Source organism: Cervus elaphus, chromosome 2 (genome assembly GCF_910594005.1).
Source record: "Cervus elaphus chromosome 2, mCerEla1.1, whole genome shotgun sequence".
NCBI lineage: Eukaryota > Metazoa > Chordata > Mammalia > Artiodactyla > Cervidae > Cervus > Cervus elaphus.
Genome location: NC_057816.1, coordinates 408,957 through 420,420, shown reverse-complemented (window position 1 = coordinate 420,420; position 11,464 = coordinate 408,957). Strand labels below are relative to the sequence as shown.

General features: G+C 60.2%; 1 protein-coding gene and 1 long non-coding RNA gene across 2 annotated transcripts; one reads left to right on the top strand and one right to left on the bottom strand.

Moving 5' to 3' along the window:
- The first annotated feature begins 5,233 nt into the window (after positions 1-5,233).
- LOC122706975 lies at positions 5,234-6,888 on the top strand. Its single transcript, XR_006344534.1, has 2 exons — positions 5,234-5,373; positions 5,850-6,888. It is a non-coding gene; the product is annotated as an uncharacterized LOC122706975 (long non-coding RNA).
- A 1,619-nt stretch (positions 6,889-8,507) lies between these two features.
- On the bottom strand, positions 8,508-11,156 carry RASSF7 (Ras association domain family member 7). Its single transcript, XM_043922559.1, has 6 exons — positions 11,025-11,156; positions 10,330-10,460; positions 9,432-10,144; positions 9,198-9,326; positions 9,041-9,122; positions 8,508-8,958 (listed from the first exon to the last, which is right to left on the bottom strand). The coding sequence occupies exons 2-6, from the start codon at positions 10,451-10,453 to the stop codon at positions 8,927-8,929; spliced, it is 1,080 nt and encodes a 359-aa protein (XP_043778494.1). The 5' UTR covers positions 10,454-10,460; positions 11,025-11,156; the 3' UTR covers positions 8,508-8,926.
- Positions 11,157-11,464: the final 308 nt, after the last annotated feature.

The window sequence follows — 11,464 nt, the reverse complement described above, 5'->3', positions numbered from 1 at the left end:
GGACCAGTAAGAAGGCAACTTCAGTAACCCTGCAGCCCTCAGGGCCCACAGAGATGTAGGCTCCGTTGGGGGAAGCGAAGGTGCAGGAAGCGATCCCCTTCTGGTAGGTTATGAAGGCAGAACCTAAGGGATAAAAGATGCTCAACATCACTCCTTGTTAGAAAAATGCACGTCAAAACTACAAAGGGGAAAAAAAAACTACAAAGGAGTATCACCTCACACTGGTCAGAATGGCTATCATCAGAAAATCTACAAACAATAAATGCTGGAAAGGGTGTGGAGAAAAGGGAACCCTCTTGCACTGCTGGTGGGAAGGTAAATTGACACTGCCACTATGGAAAACAGTGTGGCGATTCCTTTAAAAACTAGGAATAAAACTACCATATGACACAACAACCCCACTACTGGGCATATACCCTGAAGAAACCATAACTGAAAAAGACACATGTACCCCAATGTTCATTCCAATGCTATTTAGGAGGCTAGGACATGGAAGCAACCTAGATATCCATTGACAGATGAATGGATAAAAAAAAGTGGTCCGTACGTATACAGTGGAATATTACTCAGCCTTAATGCATCTGAGTCAGTACTAATGAGGTGGATGAACCTAGAGCCTATTATGCAGAATTGAAGTAAGTCAGAAAGAGAAAGATAAATATCATCTATTAATGCATATACATGGACTATAGAAGGATGGTACTGATGAACCTATTTGCAGGGCAGCAAAGGAGACGCAGACCTAACAGACACGGGTAGGGGGAGGACAGGGTGGGACTAACTGAGAGAGTAGCTTTGAAACGTATACATTATCGTAGGTGAAATAGATAGCCTGTGGGTATTTGCTGTGTGTACACAGAGCTCAGATCCAATGCTCTGTGGCAACCTAGAGAGGTGGGGTGGGATGGGATGGGGTGGGAGGAGAGAGGTTCAAGAGAGAAGGGGCATATGTATACATATGGCTGATTCATGTTGATGTATGGCAGAAACCAACACAATATTGTAAAGTAATTACTTTCCAACTAAAAATTAATTTTTTTAATTAAAAAAAAAAAACTGAGGTTGGGTTAGCTGAGGGGTTGGATGTGAGATGCCAGGTAAAAAGGGAAACCAAGGAGGGTTCCTGGAAGCGTGGGGGGTGGGGGAGCAGCACATCAAGAGGGATGCCTGGGTGGAGCAAGGTGGAAGTCACCAGTGACCCAGAGGATACCAGTTTTGGGGGGCAGCTGGAGGGGTTCAAGGAGAAGCCAAGCCGACCGATCATTGCCAGGGAGCACCAAGCAGGGAAACGAAAGTGGAGCAGTGGAGAAGGAGCCTGCTGAGAGGGTTGTTTTGTTTTTCTGTTTATGGGAAAAATAACCCATGTGTTTACAGGCTCTGGAAAGGACTTTGCAGAGAGGAAGAATGAATGGTGCCAGAAAGGTGAGGGCCTCTGGAGCGAATCTTCTCTGTGGAGTGTGTGTGTGTGTGTGTGTGTGTGTGTGTGGCAGTGAGTGCATCTGTGTGTGGGGGTGTGCGTGTGTGTGTGGGAGTGTGTATGTGTCTGTGTGTATCAGTGTGTGTGGGAGTGTGTGTTTGTGTCTGTGTGTGTGGGTGTGCGTGTGTGTGTATGTGGGGGGAGTGTGTATGTGTGTGTATATGTGTGTGTGTGTGGGAGTGTGTGTCTGGGAGTATGTGAGTGTGTGTGTGGGAGTGTGTATGTGTGTGTGTATGTGGGGGGAGTGTGTGTGTGTGTATATATGTGTGTGTGTATGTGGGGGGGAGTGTGTGTGTGTATATGTGTGTGTGTGGGAGTGTGTGTGTGTGGGGGGGAATGTGTGTGTGTATATGTGTGTGTGTGGGAGTGTGTATGTGTGTGTGTATATGTGTGTGTGTATGTGGGGGTGAGTGTGTGTGTGTGTAGGGGGGAGTGTGTGTGTGGGGGGGTGAGTGTGTGTGTGTGTAGGGGGGAGTGTGTGTGTGTGGGGGTGAGTGTGTGTGTGTGTAGGGGGGAGTGTGTGTGTGTGTATGTGGGGGGGAGTGTGTATGTGTGTGTGTGTGTGTTTGTGTATATGTGTGTGGGGGGAGTGTGTGTCTGGGAGTGTGTGTGTGTGGGAGTGTGTGTGTGTATGTCTCTATGTGTGTGTGTGCCTGGCATAGCATAGTACCTGTTGGGTGTCACCCCAGTCATGTACCCAAACACAGGACACTTTTTGAAAGTTAGTTCTTTATTTATGGTCGTGCGGGGTCTTTGTTGCTGCACATGGGCATTCTCTAGCTGTGGTGAGTGGGGCTGCTCTTGGTTGTGGTAGGCAAGCTTTTCATTAGAGTGGCTTCTCTTGGAAAGCACAGACTCTAGAGCATTCCGGCTTCAGTAGTTGTGGCTCCTGGACTCTAGAGCACAGACTTAGTACTGTGGTGCATGAACTTAGTTGGTCCTCAGCACATGGGATCTTTCCAGACTAGGAATTGAACCCATGACCCCTGCATTGGCAGGTGGATTCTTTACCACTGAGCCACCCGGGAAGCCCCAGGATACTTTGGCTCTCTGCTTAAGTATGGATGGCATGACTCTGGGAGAGTTTCTCAACCCCTCTGTGCCTCTTTACCTATACAATAGAGATGTTGAGGGCCGGATGGGTGAGTACAGGAACAGAACTTTGGACGGGGGCCAGCAAAGTAAATGCCCTGCATCAGACACCTCCCCCTCCTCCTTAGCTTACTCTTGGCAAGTGTGGGCCCTTCTACACACACTTACCTGCCAAAGACCACCACCCACCAGAGGGTCCCAAATGGGGGTGGGAGCATGCCACTAAAGCTCCAGGGAAGGAGTTGGACAAGCAGCTGTGGCCAACTTAGAGCCCCCTTGGAGTGGGACCAGCCCCTCCCACCTTCATCCGCAGCTGTTGTTGGAAGCTGCTGGAAAATTGTCATCCATAATAAACATGCACCTGTGATGAGATGTGACAGGTCCTCAGCAGGCATCTTTGGGTGGCGTACAACCCACCCAGCCATGCCAGGCTTTGCTCACACTTGAGCTGTGTCCCCATGAAACTGCCCAGAACCACCAGTCTGGTCCCAAACTGGGCCAAGGTGAGAACATAGGCACATGTTTGTCCTTCCACCTACTGATGTACCTTTTTCCATGCTGATACGCACAACTCACACTCCTACATGCAGGTGGACCCCTTCCCACCATCAGCATTGTTCCTGTGTCCTTCGAGAAAACTGTACCCTGCAGCCCTCATTGGTTCCTTGGTGTTCACTGGCACACCCTGCTCCTGCTCCTCAAGGCCCAGGCAGGCCCAGACACAGGATACACGCTGCTCTCCTCATGCATGCAGGAGGGCGGAGCTGGACGAGGAGTTGCCTTGGTTCTGTCCAGCCTGGGCCAGCCCTTTCGCCTGCCATCAAACCTGCATGAACACATAGGGCCAGAGCAGGGGGAGGAGACAGGCAGGGCTACAATCCCTGACATAGGAAGGCAAGGGTATCAGTGTCCCAGAACACAAATTTTTTCTCTCTCAGTCCCGAGCACCAGAAGTCCAAAATCTAGGTTGACACCTGTGCTTTCTCTGAAATCTGTTGAGAGAATCCTTTCTTGCCACTTCTGGGTTTTGGTGCTTCAGGCCTCCTCGGCTAATGGCAACCTCTGCCTTAGTACTATGTGTTGCCTTGCTCCCTGGGTGTGTGCACCTTTCTGTCTCTTCAAAGCACACTTGGCATTGGATTTAGGGCCCACTCAGATAACCTGGGATGACCTCATCAAGCCGCGAAGTCCCTTTTTCCAAGCAGGGTAACAATCCCCAGGTCTACGCATTTGTATATAACGTGTTTTTTTTTTTTTTTTTTTGAGGGAGCACCATTCAACCTACTGTAGAGGGTAGTAAGGGAGCCAGCAGGACTGGAGGGGACACGGCTGGGGGGTCAGACCAGCAGGGTGAGGCAGGAACTCGGAGTCACCCTGACTTCCGGCCTGTCCCTGTCCCAGAACCCCAGGCTTCTCCCCTCCAAGCCTCTGCCCGTCTGCCTGTCCCCAGTCACGCCCTGTCCCAAAGCCGTGGGCCTCCTCAGGGATCCCACAGGATCCTAAGGGTTCCTTCCAGATCCACACAGTCCAGGCCTTGCTGACCTCCAACAGAACCAATCAGGCTCCTCGCTCCTTCCCCACCCACAGGGGGCCACCCCCCACTATACCCTGCACTTGAATTCCAGTACTCAGGTTTCATACTCCTGAGGTCCCAGGCAGGGTCAGACACCTCGCTGGAGCCCTGCACTTATCCACCTGGGCAACGGATTTGAAGGAAGAAGTGAAATGGCCCGGATGGTGGGAAGGGGGAGGAGGGACCCATGACGGTTTGTGGCTGCTGGTGGGTCCAGCTCAGGCCTCTGTGAATCCGAGAGGGCGAGGGGTAGGGCGGTGAGCTGGGGGCAGGAGGGCTGCAGGAGAAAGCCAGGTGGCTGAGGCTGCGGAGATACCGGGGAGCTCTTGCTTTGGAGGGGAACCCCAGCCCTAACTCTCCAGACTGGACAGTGGAGAACAAAAGGGGACCGGGCACCTTTCTGCCTGACTAGGGATTCCAATGACCCATGATTCTGCCTCCGAGTGGCTGAGAAGCGAGTGTGAAGAGCCCGGCACAGGACCACGCTTCCCCCGGCTGCCTCCTTGGGGCTCCACCAGGAAGGATTGACTCCAGGGCTGAAACGGCCCGTTCCCTTGGTTTCTACCTTTCCAATGCCCAGACAGAACGGGGCAGAGGACGGGGCCAAGCCGCCCAGGGCCCTGCGCCTGGTACAGTGGGCCCTCACGACGAGGGACCGGGAGTTCACAAACCAGGCAGAGCCGGAGCCCCCTCCCCACCAGGCAGAGTGCCCCGGAGTGGGTGCAGGAGGCGCGTGCACTAGGTGGTCGCCAGCGCACCGCCTGTGCTACGTGTGCTGGAGCCCGGCGATCCAAGGAGGTGCCCAGCTCGCTGGGGACTCGGGGCGGGGGGTGCTTAGGCGCCCGGGCCGTTCCACCCTGGGCCGGCGGGGGAGCGCCTCGGGTCGTACCACCCGCTGGCGGGGGAGCCGCCCCGCGCCTGGCAGCCTCCCGGCGTTGCAAGCCCCGCCCGGCAGGTGGCGGCCCCGCCCCGAGGCCGACGTGCGGAAAGGAACGCGCCGGCCTCGCCCGCGAGGGGCCGCTCGGCGGTGGGCGCGGCGTCCCGTCCCCGGCTTGCGTCCACTGGCTGCGGCGCGGCAGGGCGGGCCCGGCTCGGGCGACCATTGGCCGCGAGACCTGGGCATTTGCATACGGGCCGGGCGCGGGGTTCCGGACTGGCGGGGGCGCGAGGGGGCCGCTGCCGCCGCCGAAGTTGGGCAGAGAGCCGGCGACGGCCCCGCGCAGGGTCGCAGGTGACGCGCGAAGGGTCCTAGGCTCGCGGGCGGGAACTTGGGCCGGGCAGGGGCTGCGGGCTCGGACCGCCAAGTTGGACGGGAGGGGAGGCGGGGGTCGTGGGTGGGGGACGACTCTTCCGCCTGCACGGCGGTCCCTCCAGGCGCAGGGCAGCCACTGCCCACCGCACACTGCGCTGCTCCGGACCCACTGTGCGTGTGACAGCGGCTGATCTGTCCCTGGGCAGCGCGACCGCCCCGCCCCCTCTGTGACCCTGGGGGGCAGGGGACGGCCACGTCGGGTCAGAGGGAGCGTGCCATGGCGGGTGGTAGGCGAGGGCGCTGCACGGACTAGGTGCGCCAGTCTGCGGCCAGCAGTGGGCCGGGTGGGGAAAACGGGGGACATTCAGAGGCCTTTGCTGCCCTTTGCATGCGGGGGCCACAGGCCGGACCAGATGCCCTCTTGGAGGGAGCTCTCTTCTCCTTGTGTGTCTCAGGGTGCCAAGGTGTGCAGGGCTCCTGCAACCGTCTTCCTGATGTTGCCAAGCCGAAGGCAGCCCTGGGCAGACACCAGTGTCACTGTTCGACCCTTGGACTTCAGGACAGGACCTCCTGAACTAGCCTCTTGAGGGCCACCTCCGGGAACTTTCTTGAAGAAGATAGTGGCAGATTTGGCTTTCCTGTGCCCTCTGCCATGTCAGCGAGGCCACTAAGGGAGTCACGACTGTGAAGACGCATTCGCGATGCCCACAGACACGCCCTCCCAAGGGGTGTGGGTTCCTGGAGGCCTGTCTTCCCTGTTGGGTGTTCCTAAGTTCACCGTGAAAGTCTTGTGGTTGTGGAGCAGGCCCAGAGCAGCCTCTGGGCCTGCAGATGACGCAGCGGCAGGCTTGTCCCCTCTCCCAGGCAGTCTGGAGGGGAGGCCTGCTTAGTTGGGCCCTCGTGTGGACGTGGACGCCCCTCAGGAGGGACCCTACCCTAGTTAGCGGTTGATATGGTGTGCTGAGTGTCATACCCAGCAGGCTTGGCAGGCCAGGCTCTGCAGGTGGCAGGGAGGCTGTCAGCAGCTTTGGGGTTGAGAACCAACGGTGCGGATTTGCTGCCACTGGCCCGCGACCCTCTGTGAACCAGCCCCTGGAGGGTCAAGCAGGAATCTGAGGCCAGGCAGGGCACCGGTGCCTTCCCCCACAACACAGTCTGCCCTCAGAGCAACCCCAAGGAGGGCGGCCCTGTACTCACACCATGCAGCATCCTGCCCTGCCTTCCCCCGGCTTGAGGGGAGCTAAAGAAGAGGGCGACAGAGGATGAGATGGTTGGATGGCATCAGCGACTCAATGGACATAAATTTGAGCAAGCTCCAGGAGACGGTGAAGGACAGGGAAGCCTGGCGTGCTGTGGTTCATGGGGGTCACAGAGATTTGGACATGACTGAGCAACTGAACGACCACTGGCCTTTCCTCCCCTCAGCACACCTCACATTGTAGTTTTCAAAGTACAGTTTAAAACTCAAAAGTAAACCTTTCAGCAACTCAAAAATTTGCTTAGTGATCTGAAGCACTTCAGGCAACTTGGGGGGATGTGGGGTTTTGTTCACTTGGAGAAAGTTCTGCCCCTTTCCCACCCAGGAATGTGTGGGTTGCCTAAGGACCCCCTTTAAGCTGGAGAAGACAGCTCTCAGCATCCCCAGAGGCAACCTTGTACCAGGGACAGGTCCCTGGCAGTGACTTCAGAAGGAATGGGTGTTCCCTGAAAACAGACAGACCAGGGGCACAAGCCCACCCAGGTCTGTGCCTGCTGTCCTCTGAGGAGTGGGGATGCGCAGGACACGGGCAGGGCATAGGCTGGTCCTCCCCTGACCCCTGGGTGTATAGGGGAGTGCCTGGATGGCATCTGGCCTTGCGCCCTGCTGGCCTGTGTGCTCAGCTTGGGAGGTGAAAGGGCACTAAGGCTCAGGGCTTGTGCCCGGAGGCCCACCCAACCCTGTGGACACAGGTCGGGGATCCAGGTGAAGGGAGCAGGCCCCTTGACAGTCCCCAGTCCTCCCACCTAGCATGAGGCCTGACCAGCCCATGTGGTCAGGGCTGCACCTCGTATGGCCTGTGCTTGACCCTAAGGAGAGTCACAGGTCAGGCAGGAGTGTGGACAGGCATGGGAATGGGCTGGGGGCTCCAAAGAGGAAACGGGCCAGATCCTTTTCACCACCAGGCCTGTACAGCCACTCCCGACCCTGCTCCAGCTCAGGTAGGAAGGGCCTGCTCCTGGTTCCTCCCACAAGCCAGGTGCTTGGTGGTTTCCTTGCACTCAGGACTTCATGTCCCCTACAGTCTGCCCCCAAGGAGGCAGGGAACGCCAGGCCCAGCTCATGGGCCACCCCAGGAGAAGGGTGAGTCTTCCCCAAAGTTGCCCACCCCCGCACTAAGCGGGAAGACCCCTGTGATCTAGGCTGTCCTGTCCTCTGTTCCTCAACGTGCATGGTTGCACCCAGGTCTTGGAGCTCCCCAGGTTCTGGCTGGCACAGAGCTCGCCTCTCCCGACTGCAACTCAAGAGCTGGGAGCCTGTGGCCCACCCCAGACCAGGGCTGTGGTTCAGACCTCACACTGCCCCAATTTTAAGGCTGCAGGCATGTGGCTGAAGCTCCATGCCCAGCTGGGGTGAGGAGGCGGGGTGTTGGAAGGCAGCGCGGCACACCCTCCAGGGGTCAGCAAAGCTCCTGGGGCCTGGCAGACCCAGGAGTCCTGCCCCCGCAAGCTCTCAGGCTCAGGAAACCTGATGGACGGGTCTGGTGTGTCCTTGAATCCTCATATCCAGGAGCCACCCCAGAGGGCGCAGTGCTTCTTGCTGCTGGTGGGGAGCAGACCAGACAGGGAAGTCAGGCAAGGGAGGGATCTAGACAGAAACCCAGGTCAGTGCCGAGGCTACTTCAGGCCCCCAGACCATCCAACCCCAGGCTGCCAAGGAGAGAAGCTACCCTGCCCCCAACAAGGAGAGGCCACTCCCCAGGGGTGGGTGGATACAGCTCCAACTTTGGATTAAATAACCACGGGTCCCTGGGAGAGCTCCATTTCAGGACCCTTAACTATGGCTAGCCCCAGGCAGCTCAGGGGACTACTGAGACCCTGCAGACCTTGCCCAGTGCAGCCTCAAGACACGCTCAAGCCATGGGAGGCAGTTATTTGAGGTTTTAATGGTGGGGTAGGGAGCCAGTGTACACATGGATGTGGGCAAGGATACCTCCCGCATGCAAGCACATACCCATAGGTTGAACACAGGGTCTGTGCACCTCCTGTCCCCAACAAAGAGCTGTGGCCTTTGGAGGCTATGATCTCAGGGCTGGCCATGCCCCTAGCTTCTCCAGGGTCTTGGCAGATTTAACAAAGACTAGGACAAGAGTCTTCAGCCTTTCTGTGCACCCTGCAGCAAGAATCCTAGGGCTCCAAGGTGTCCCATCTCAGGCTCCAGGTTCCAGGGCTTCCCACTGCACGGTGGAAGGAGTCCTCTGTGACCACGGGCTCGCCTCTGTCATCCAGGCTAGGCAGGCCTTGGCTGTGGACGTCCACTCTGGGGTGAGAGCTGCTACCTCAAGGAGTTCTGCCTCATGGGGGCAACTGTGGGGAGGACACAGACTTGAGAGGCCTGAGGGGGTCACTGGAGGACCTTATCCCATCCAGACGGGGGAGACAGACATACTCTCTGGGCTCAGGCTGGACACAAGGGCCGGACTCCGGGGGCCTCCCATGAGGGGCTCTTCTCTGGCTGGAGGCAGAAGATCCTGTGGGAAAAGCAGGTCAGCTTGGGGCTGGGCGGGCCCCCCACTGACCTGGCCTCCCTCCAGAACTGCTCTGACCTGAGTGCCAGCGGGGTCCCCGTCGGGCCGTGGGGGCAGGGGCAGCGCTGCGCCCGTCTGCTGGATGAACTGTTGCAGGTTGCACTGACGCAGCTCCCGGTTCAGCTCCTCCAGCTCCTGGGCCTGAGCCTAGGGCACACAGGACCCTCAGGCTCTGATTCTGATTCTGAAACCAACACCCACGCGCCCCACCCCCCACCCCCCTGCACCGGGGTGCAGGTCCTGCGGGCTCACCTGCAGGGCGTGCTCGGCAGCCTCCAGAGCCCGGCCCACCAGGGCGAGACTGCCCTGCACCTCCATGCTTTGCCGCTCCTGGGCAGCCAGGTCCTGGCGCAGGCGTTCAGCCACAGACGCTGTGGGCGAGGGGGACCTAGGGGCCTCTGCAGCCAGGTGTAACTCGGCCTCCAGGGCGCGGGCCTGCACGTCCAGGGCCTGCAGTCTCGCCGCGTGCTCAGCCGTAGCTGCGCTCAGCGCGTGCAGGCGGGCCTGTGCCTCACGCTCCCGGGCCTGCTCCCGCCGCAGCTCCTGCTCCCAGAAGGCCTCCTGGCCCAGCTCTGCTGCGTTCCTGCGCACCCTTCGCTCCAGGCCCTGCAGGTCTGCACAGCAGCCTGGCACCGGCACTACAGGAGCTAGAGGCTCGGGTGGCACAGGGCCGGGGGCCTGCCCAGGGCACCCCAGGCTGAAGGTCAGTGCTTTGCAGGGCTCACGGTCCAGTGCTGGTCGAGGCTTTGGGGGAAGGCTGGCTCGGATGGGGCAGCGCTCAGGGGGAGGGCAGCTGTCCGAGGAGGGCCTCCCAGCAAGGCTGGGTCCTGTCCGCCTCAGGACAAACTGGACATCACTGGCAAACTGTCCGCAGGTTGCTTGGGCGCCCACAGGGCATTCCTGGGGTAGCAGCTGCCGTTCCTTCTCTCTGAGGCGCTGCACAAGCACAAAGCGGCCTGTCTGGCCTGGAGTCGGGGAGAGGGGTCAGTCAGCCCACTTCCCTTACCTTCAGTCCATCTGGCTTGAGCAGCTGGGGAAAGGCAAGAGGGACCAGAAACAGCCCCACCCTCCTGGGGGCCAGATGGGGCCCAGAGGCCAGGCCCCACTGCAGGCACACCTGCTGGGCCCATCCGTGCTTCAGGGAACTCACCTATGGCTTGGGCTAGTGCAATGACCACTTCTTGACAGGTGGTCTGCTCTGAAACCCCACAAACCACGCGCTGGATGCCGTCCACCCACACCTTTAGCTCCATGGCCGCCAGTCCTGAGAGCATGCCTGTACTGCAGCGAGGGCAAGGGCCACGGGGTCAGGTCCCGCCTGGCCCCAACACACAGCTTGGCCAGCTTTTCCTCCTCAGGCCTGCCCCGCACCCCGGAACTGGCTCGGGACTGCTGCCCCTCGGCATCTGGTGCGCAGCCCCACACGGAGGCCGCACATTCCTGGGGGTGGGGAAGCAAAGGCCAGTGCCCCCCTAGAGAGGGAACCAGAGGGCCCTCCCACAGCGCTCGGAGGCTGCCCCACTTCCCAGCCTGCTCTCGGCCGGCCCCACTCCCGGAACCAAGCAAATCATTAACCAGACGCGGCCACCCGGCTTGAAGGGCACAGCACCTCCCGCGGGGCGTCCGCGCGCAGCCCTCGGCACCGCAGACCCGCCGCACCCGGCGCTGGCGGCCCCTCCCTGCTACCGCGCGGCTCCGCGCTCGCGGCGAGGCCGCGGTCCCCGCTCGCAGCGGGTGCAGGTGCGGCGTGGCCCCCTCGCCGGCCCGGCTCGCGCCCCTCCGTCTGAGTAGCAACCCAGGGCCGCGCCCTGCGCCGCGAAGTCCCCGGAACTCGGCGCGGCTCACCTGGACGCTCACCGGCCTCCGGAATGCGGACGCGGACTGGCTGCTGCCAAGCTCCGGGCGCCGCCGCAACCTGCCGCCTCCAGCGCCGCGGGAGCGCCCCGGCCGGCCGCCCCATTGGCTCGCCGCCCGCGCGCCCCGCCCCGCGCGCCCCCATTGGCTGCGCCGCGCGCCCCGCCCACCACGCGCCTACGCCCATTAGCCACCTACACAGAGCCTCTCCCCTGGACCTCCCCATTGGCTCCTCGCCCGCCCCGCCCACGGCGGCGCCCAGGTGTGGGCGGGGCTCGGCCGCGCCGGGGGCCGAGAGCGTCTCGGTCCACGCGCGCCCCGAACCCGCTCACCGCGCGGAAGAGCGCTGCCTTCCGCGGCGCAGGCGGCGCGTGGGCCAGGTGCCTGGCCGCGCTTCCTGGCTGACTTTCGCAGAAGCCGCAGCGTCTGAT

Coding starts and splice junctions, on each gene's coding strand:
- RASSF7 (XM_043922559.1), bottom strand. CDS start 10,453: ATGCTCTCAGGACTGGCGGCCATGGAGCTAAAGGTGTGGGTGGACGGC. Junction 10,145..10,329: donor TGCACTAGCCCAAGCCATAG/GTGAGTTCCCTG, acceptor CCCCGACTCCAG/GCCAGACAGGCCGCTTTGTG. Junction 9,327..9,431: donor CTGCCGAGCACGCCCTGCAG/GTGAGCCCGCAG, acceptor TGTGTGCCCTAG/GCTCAGGCCCAGGAGCTGGA.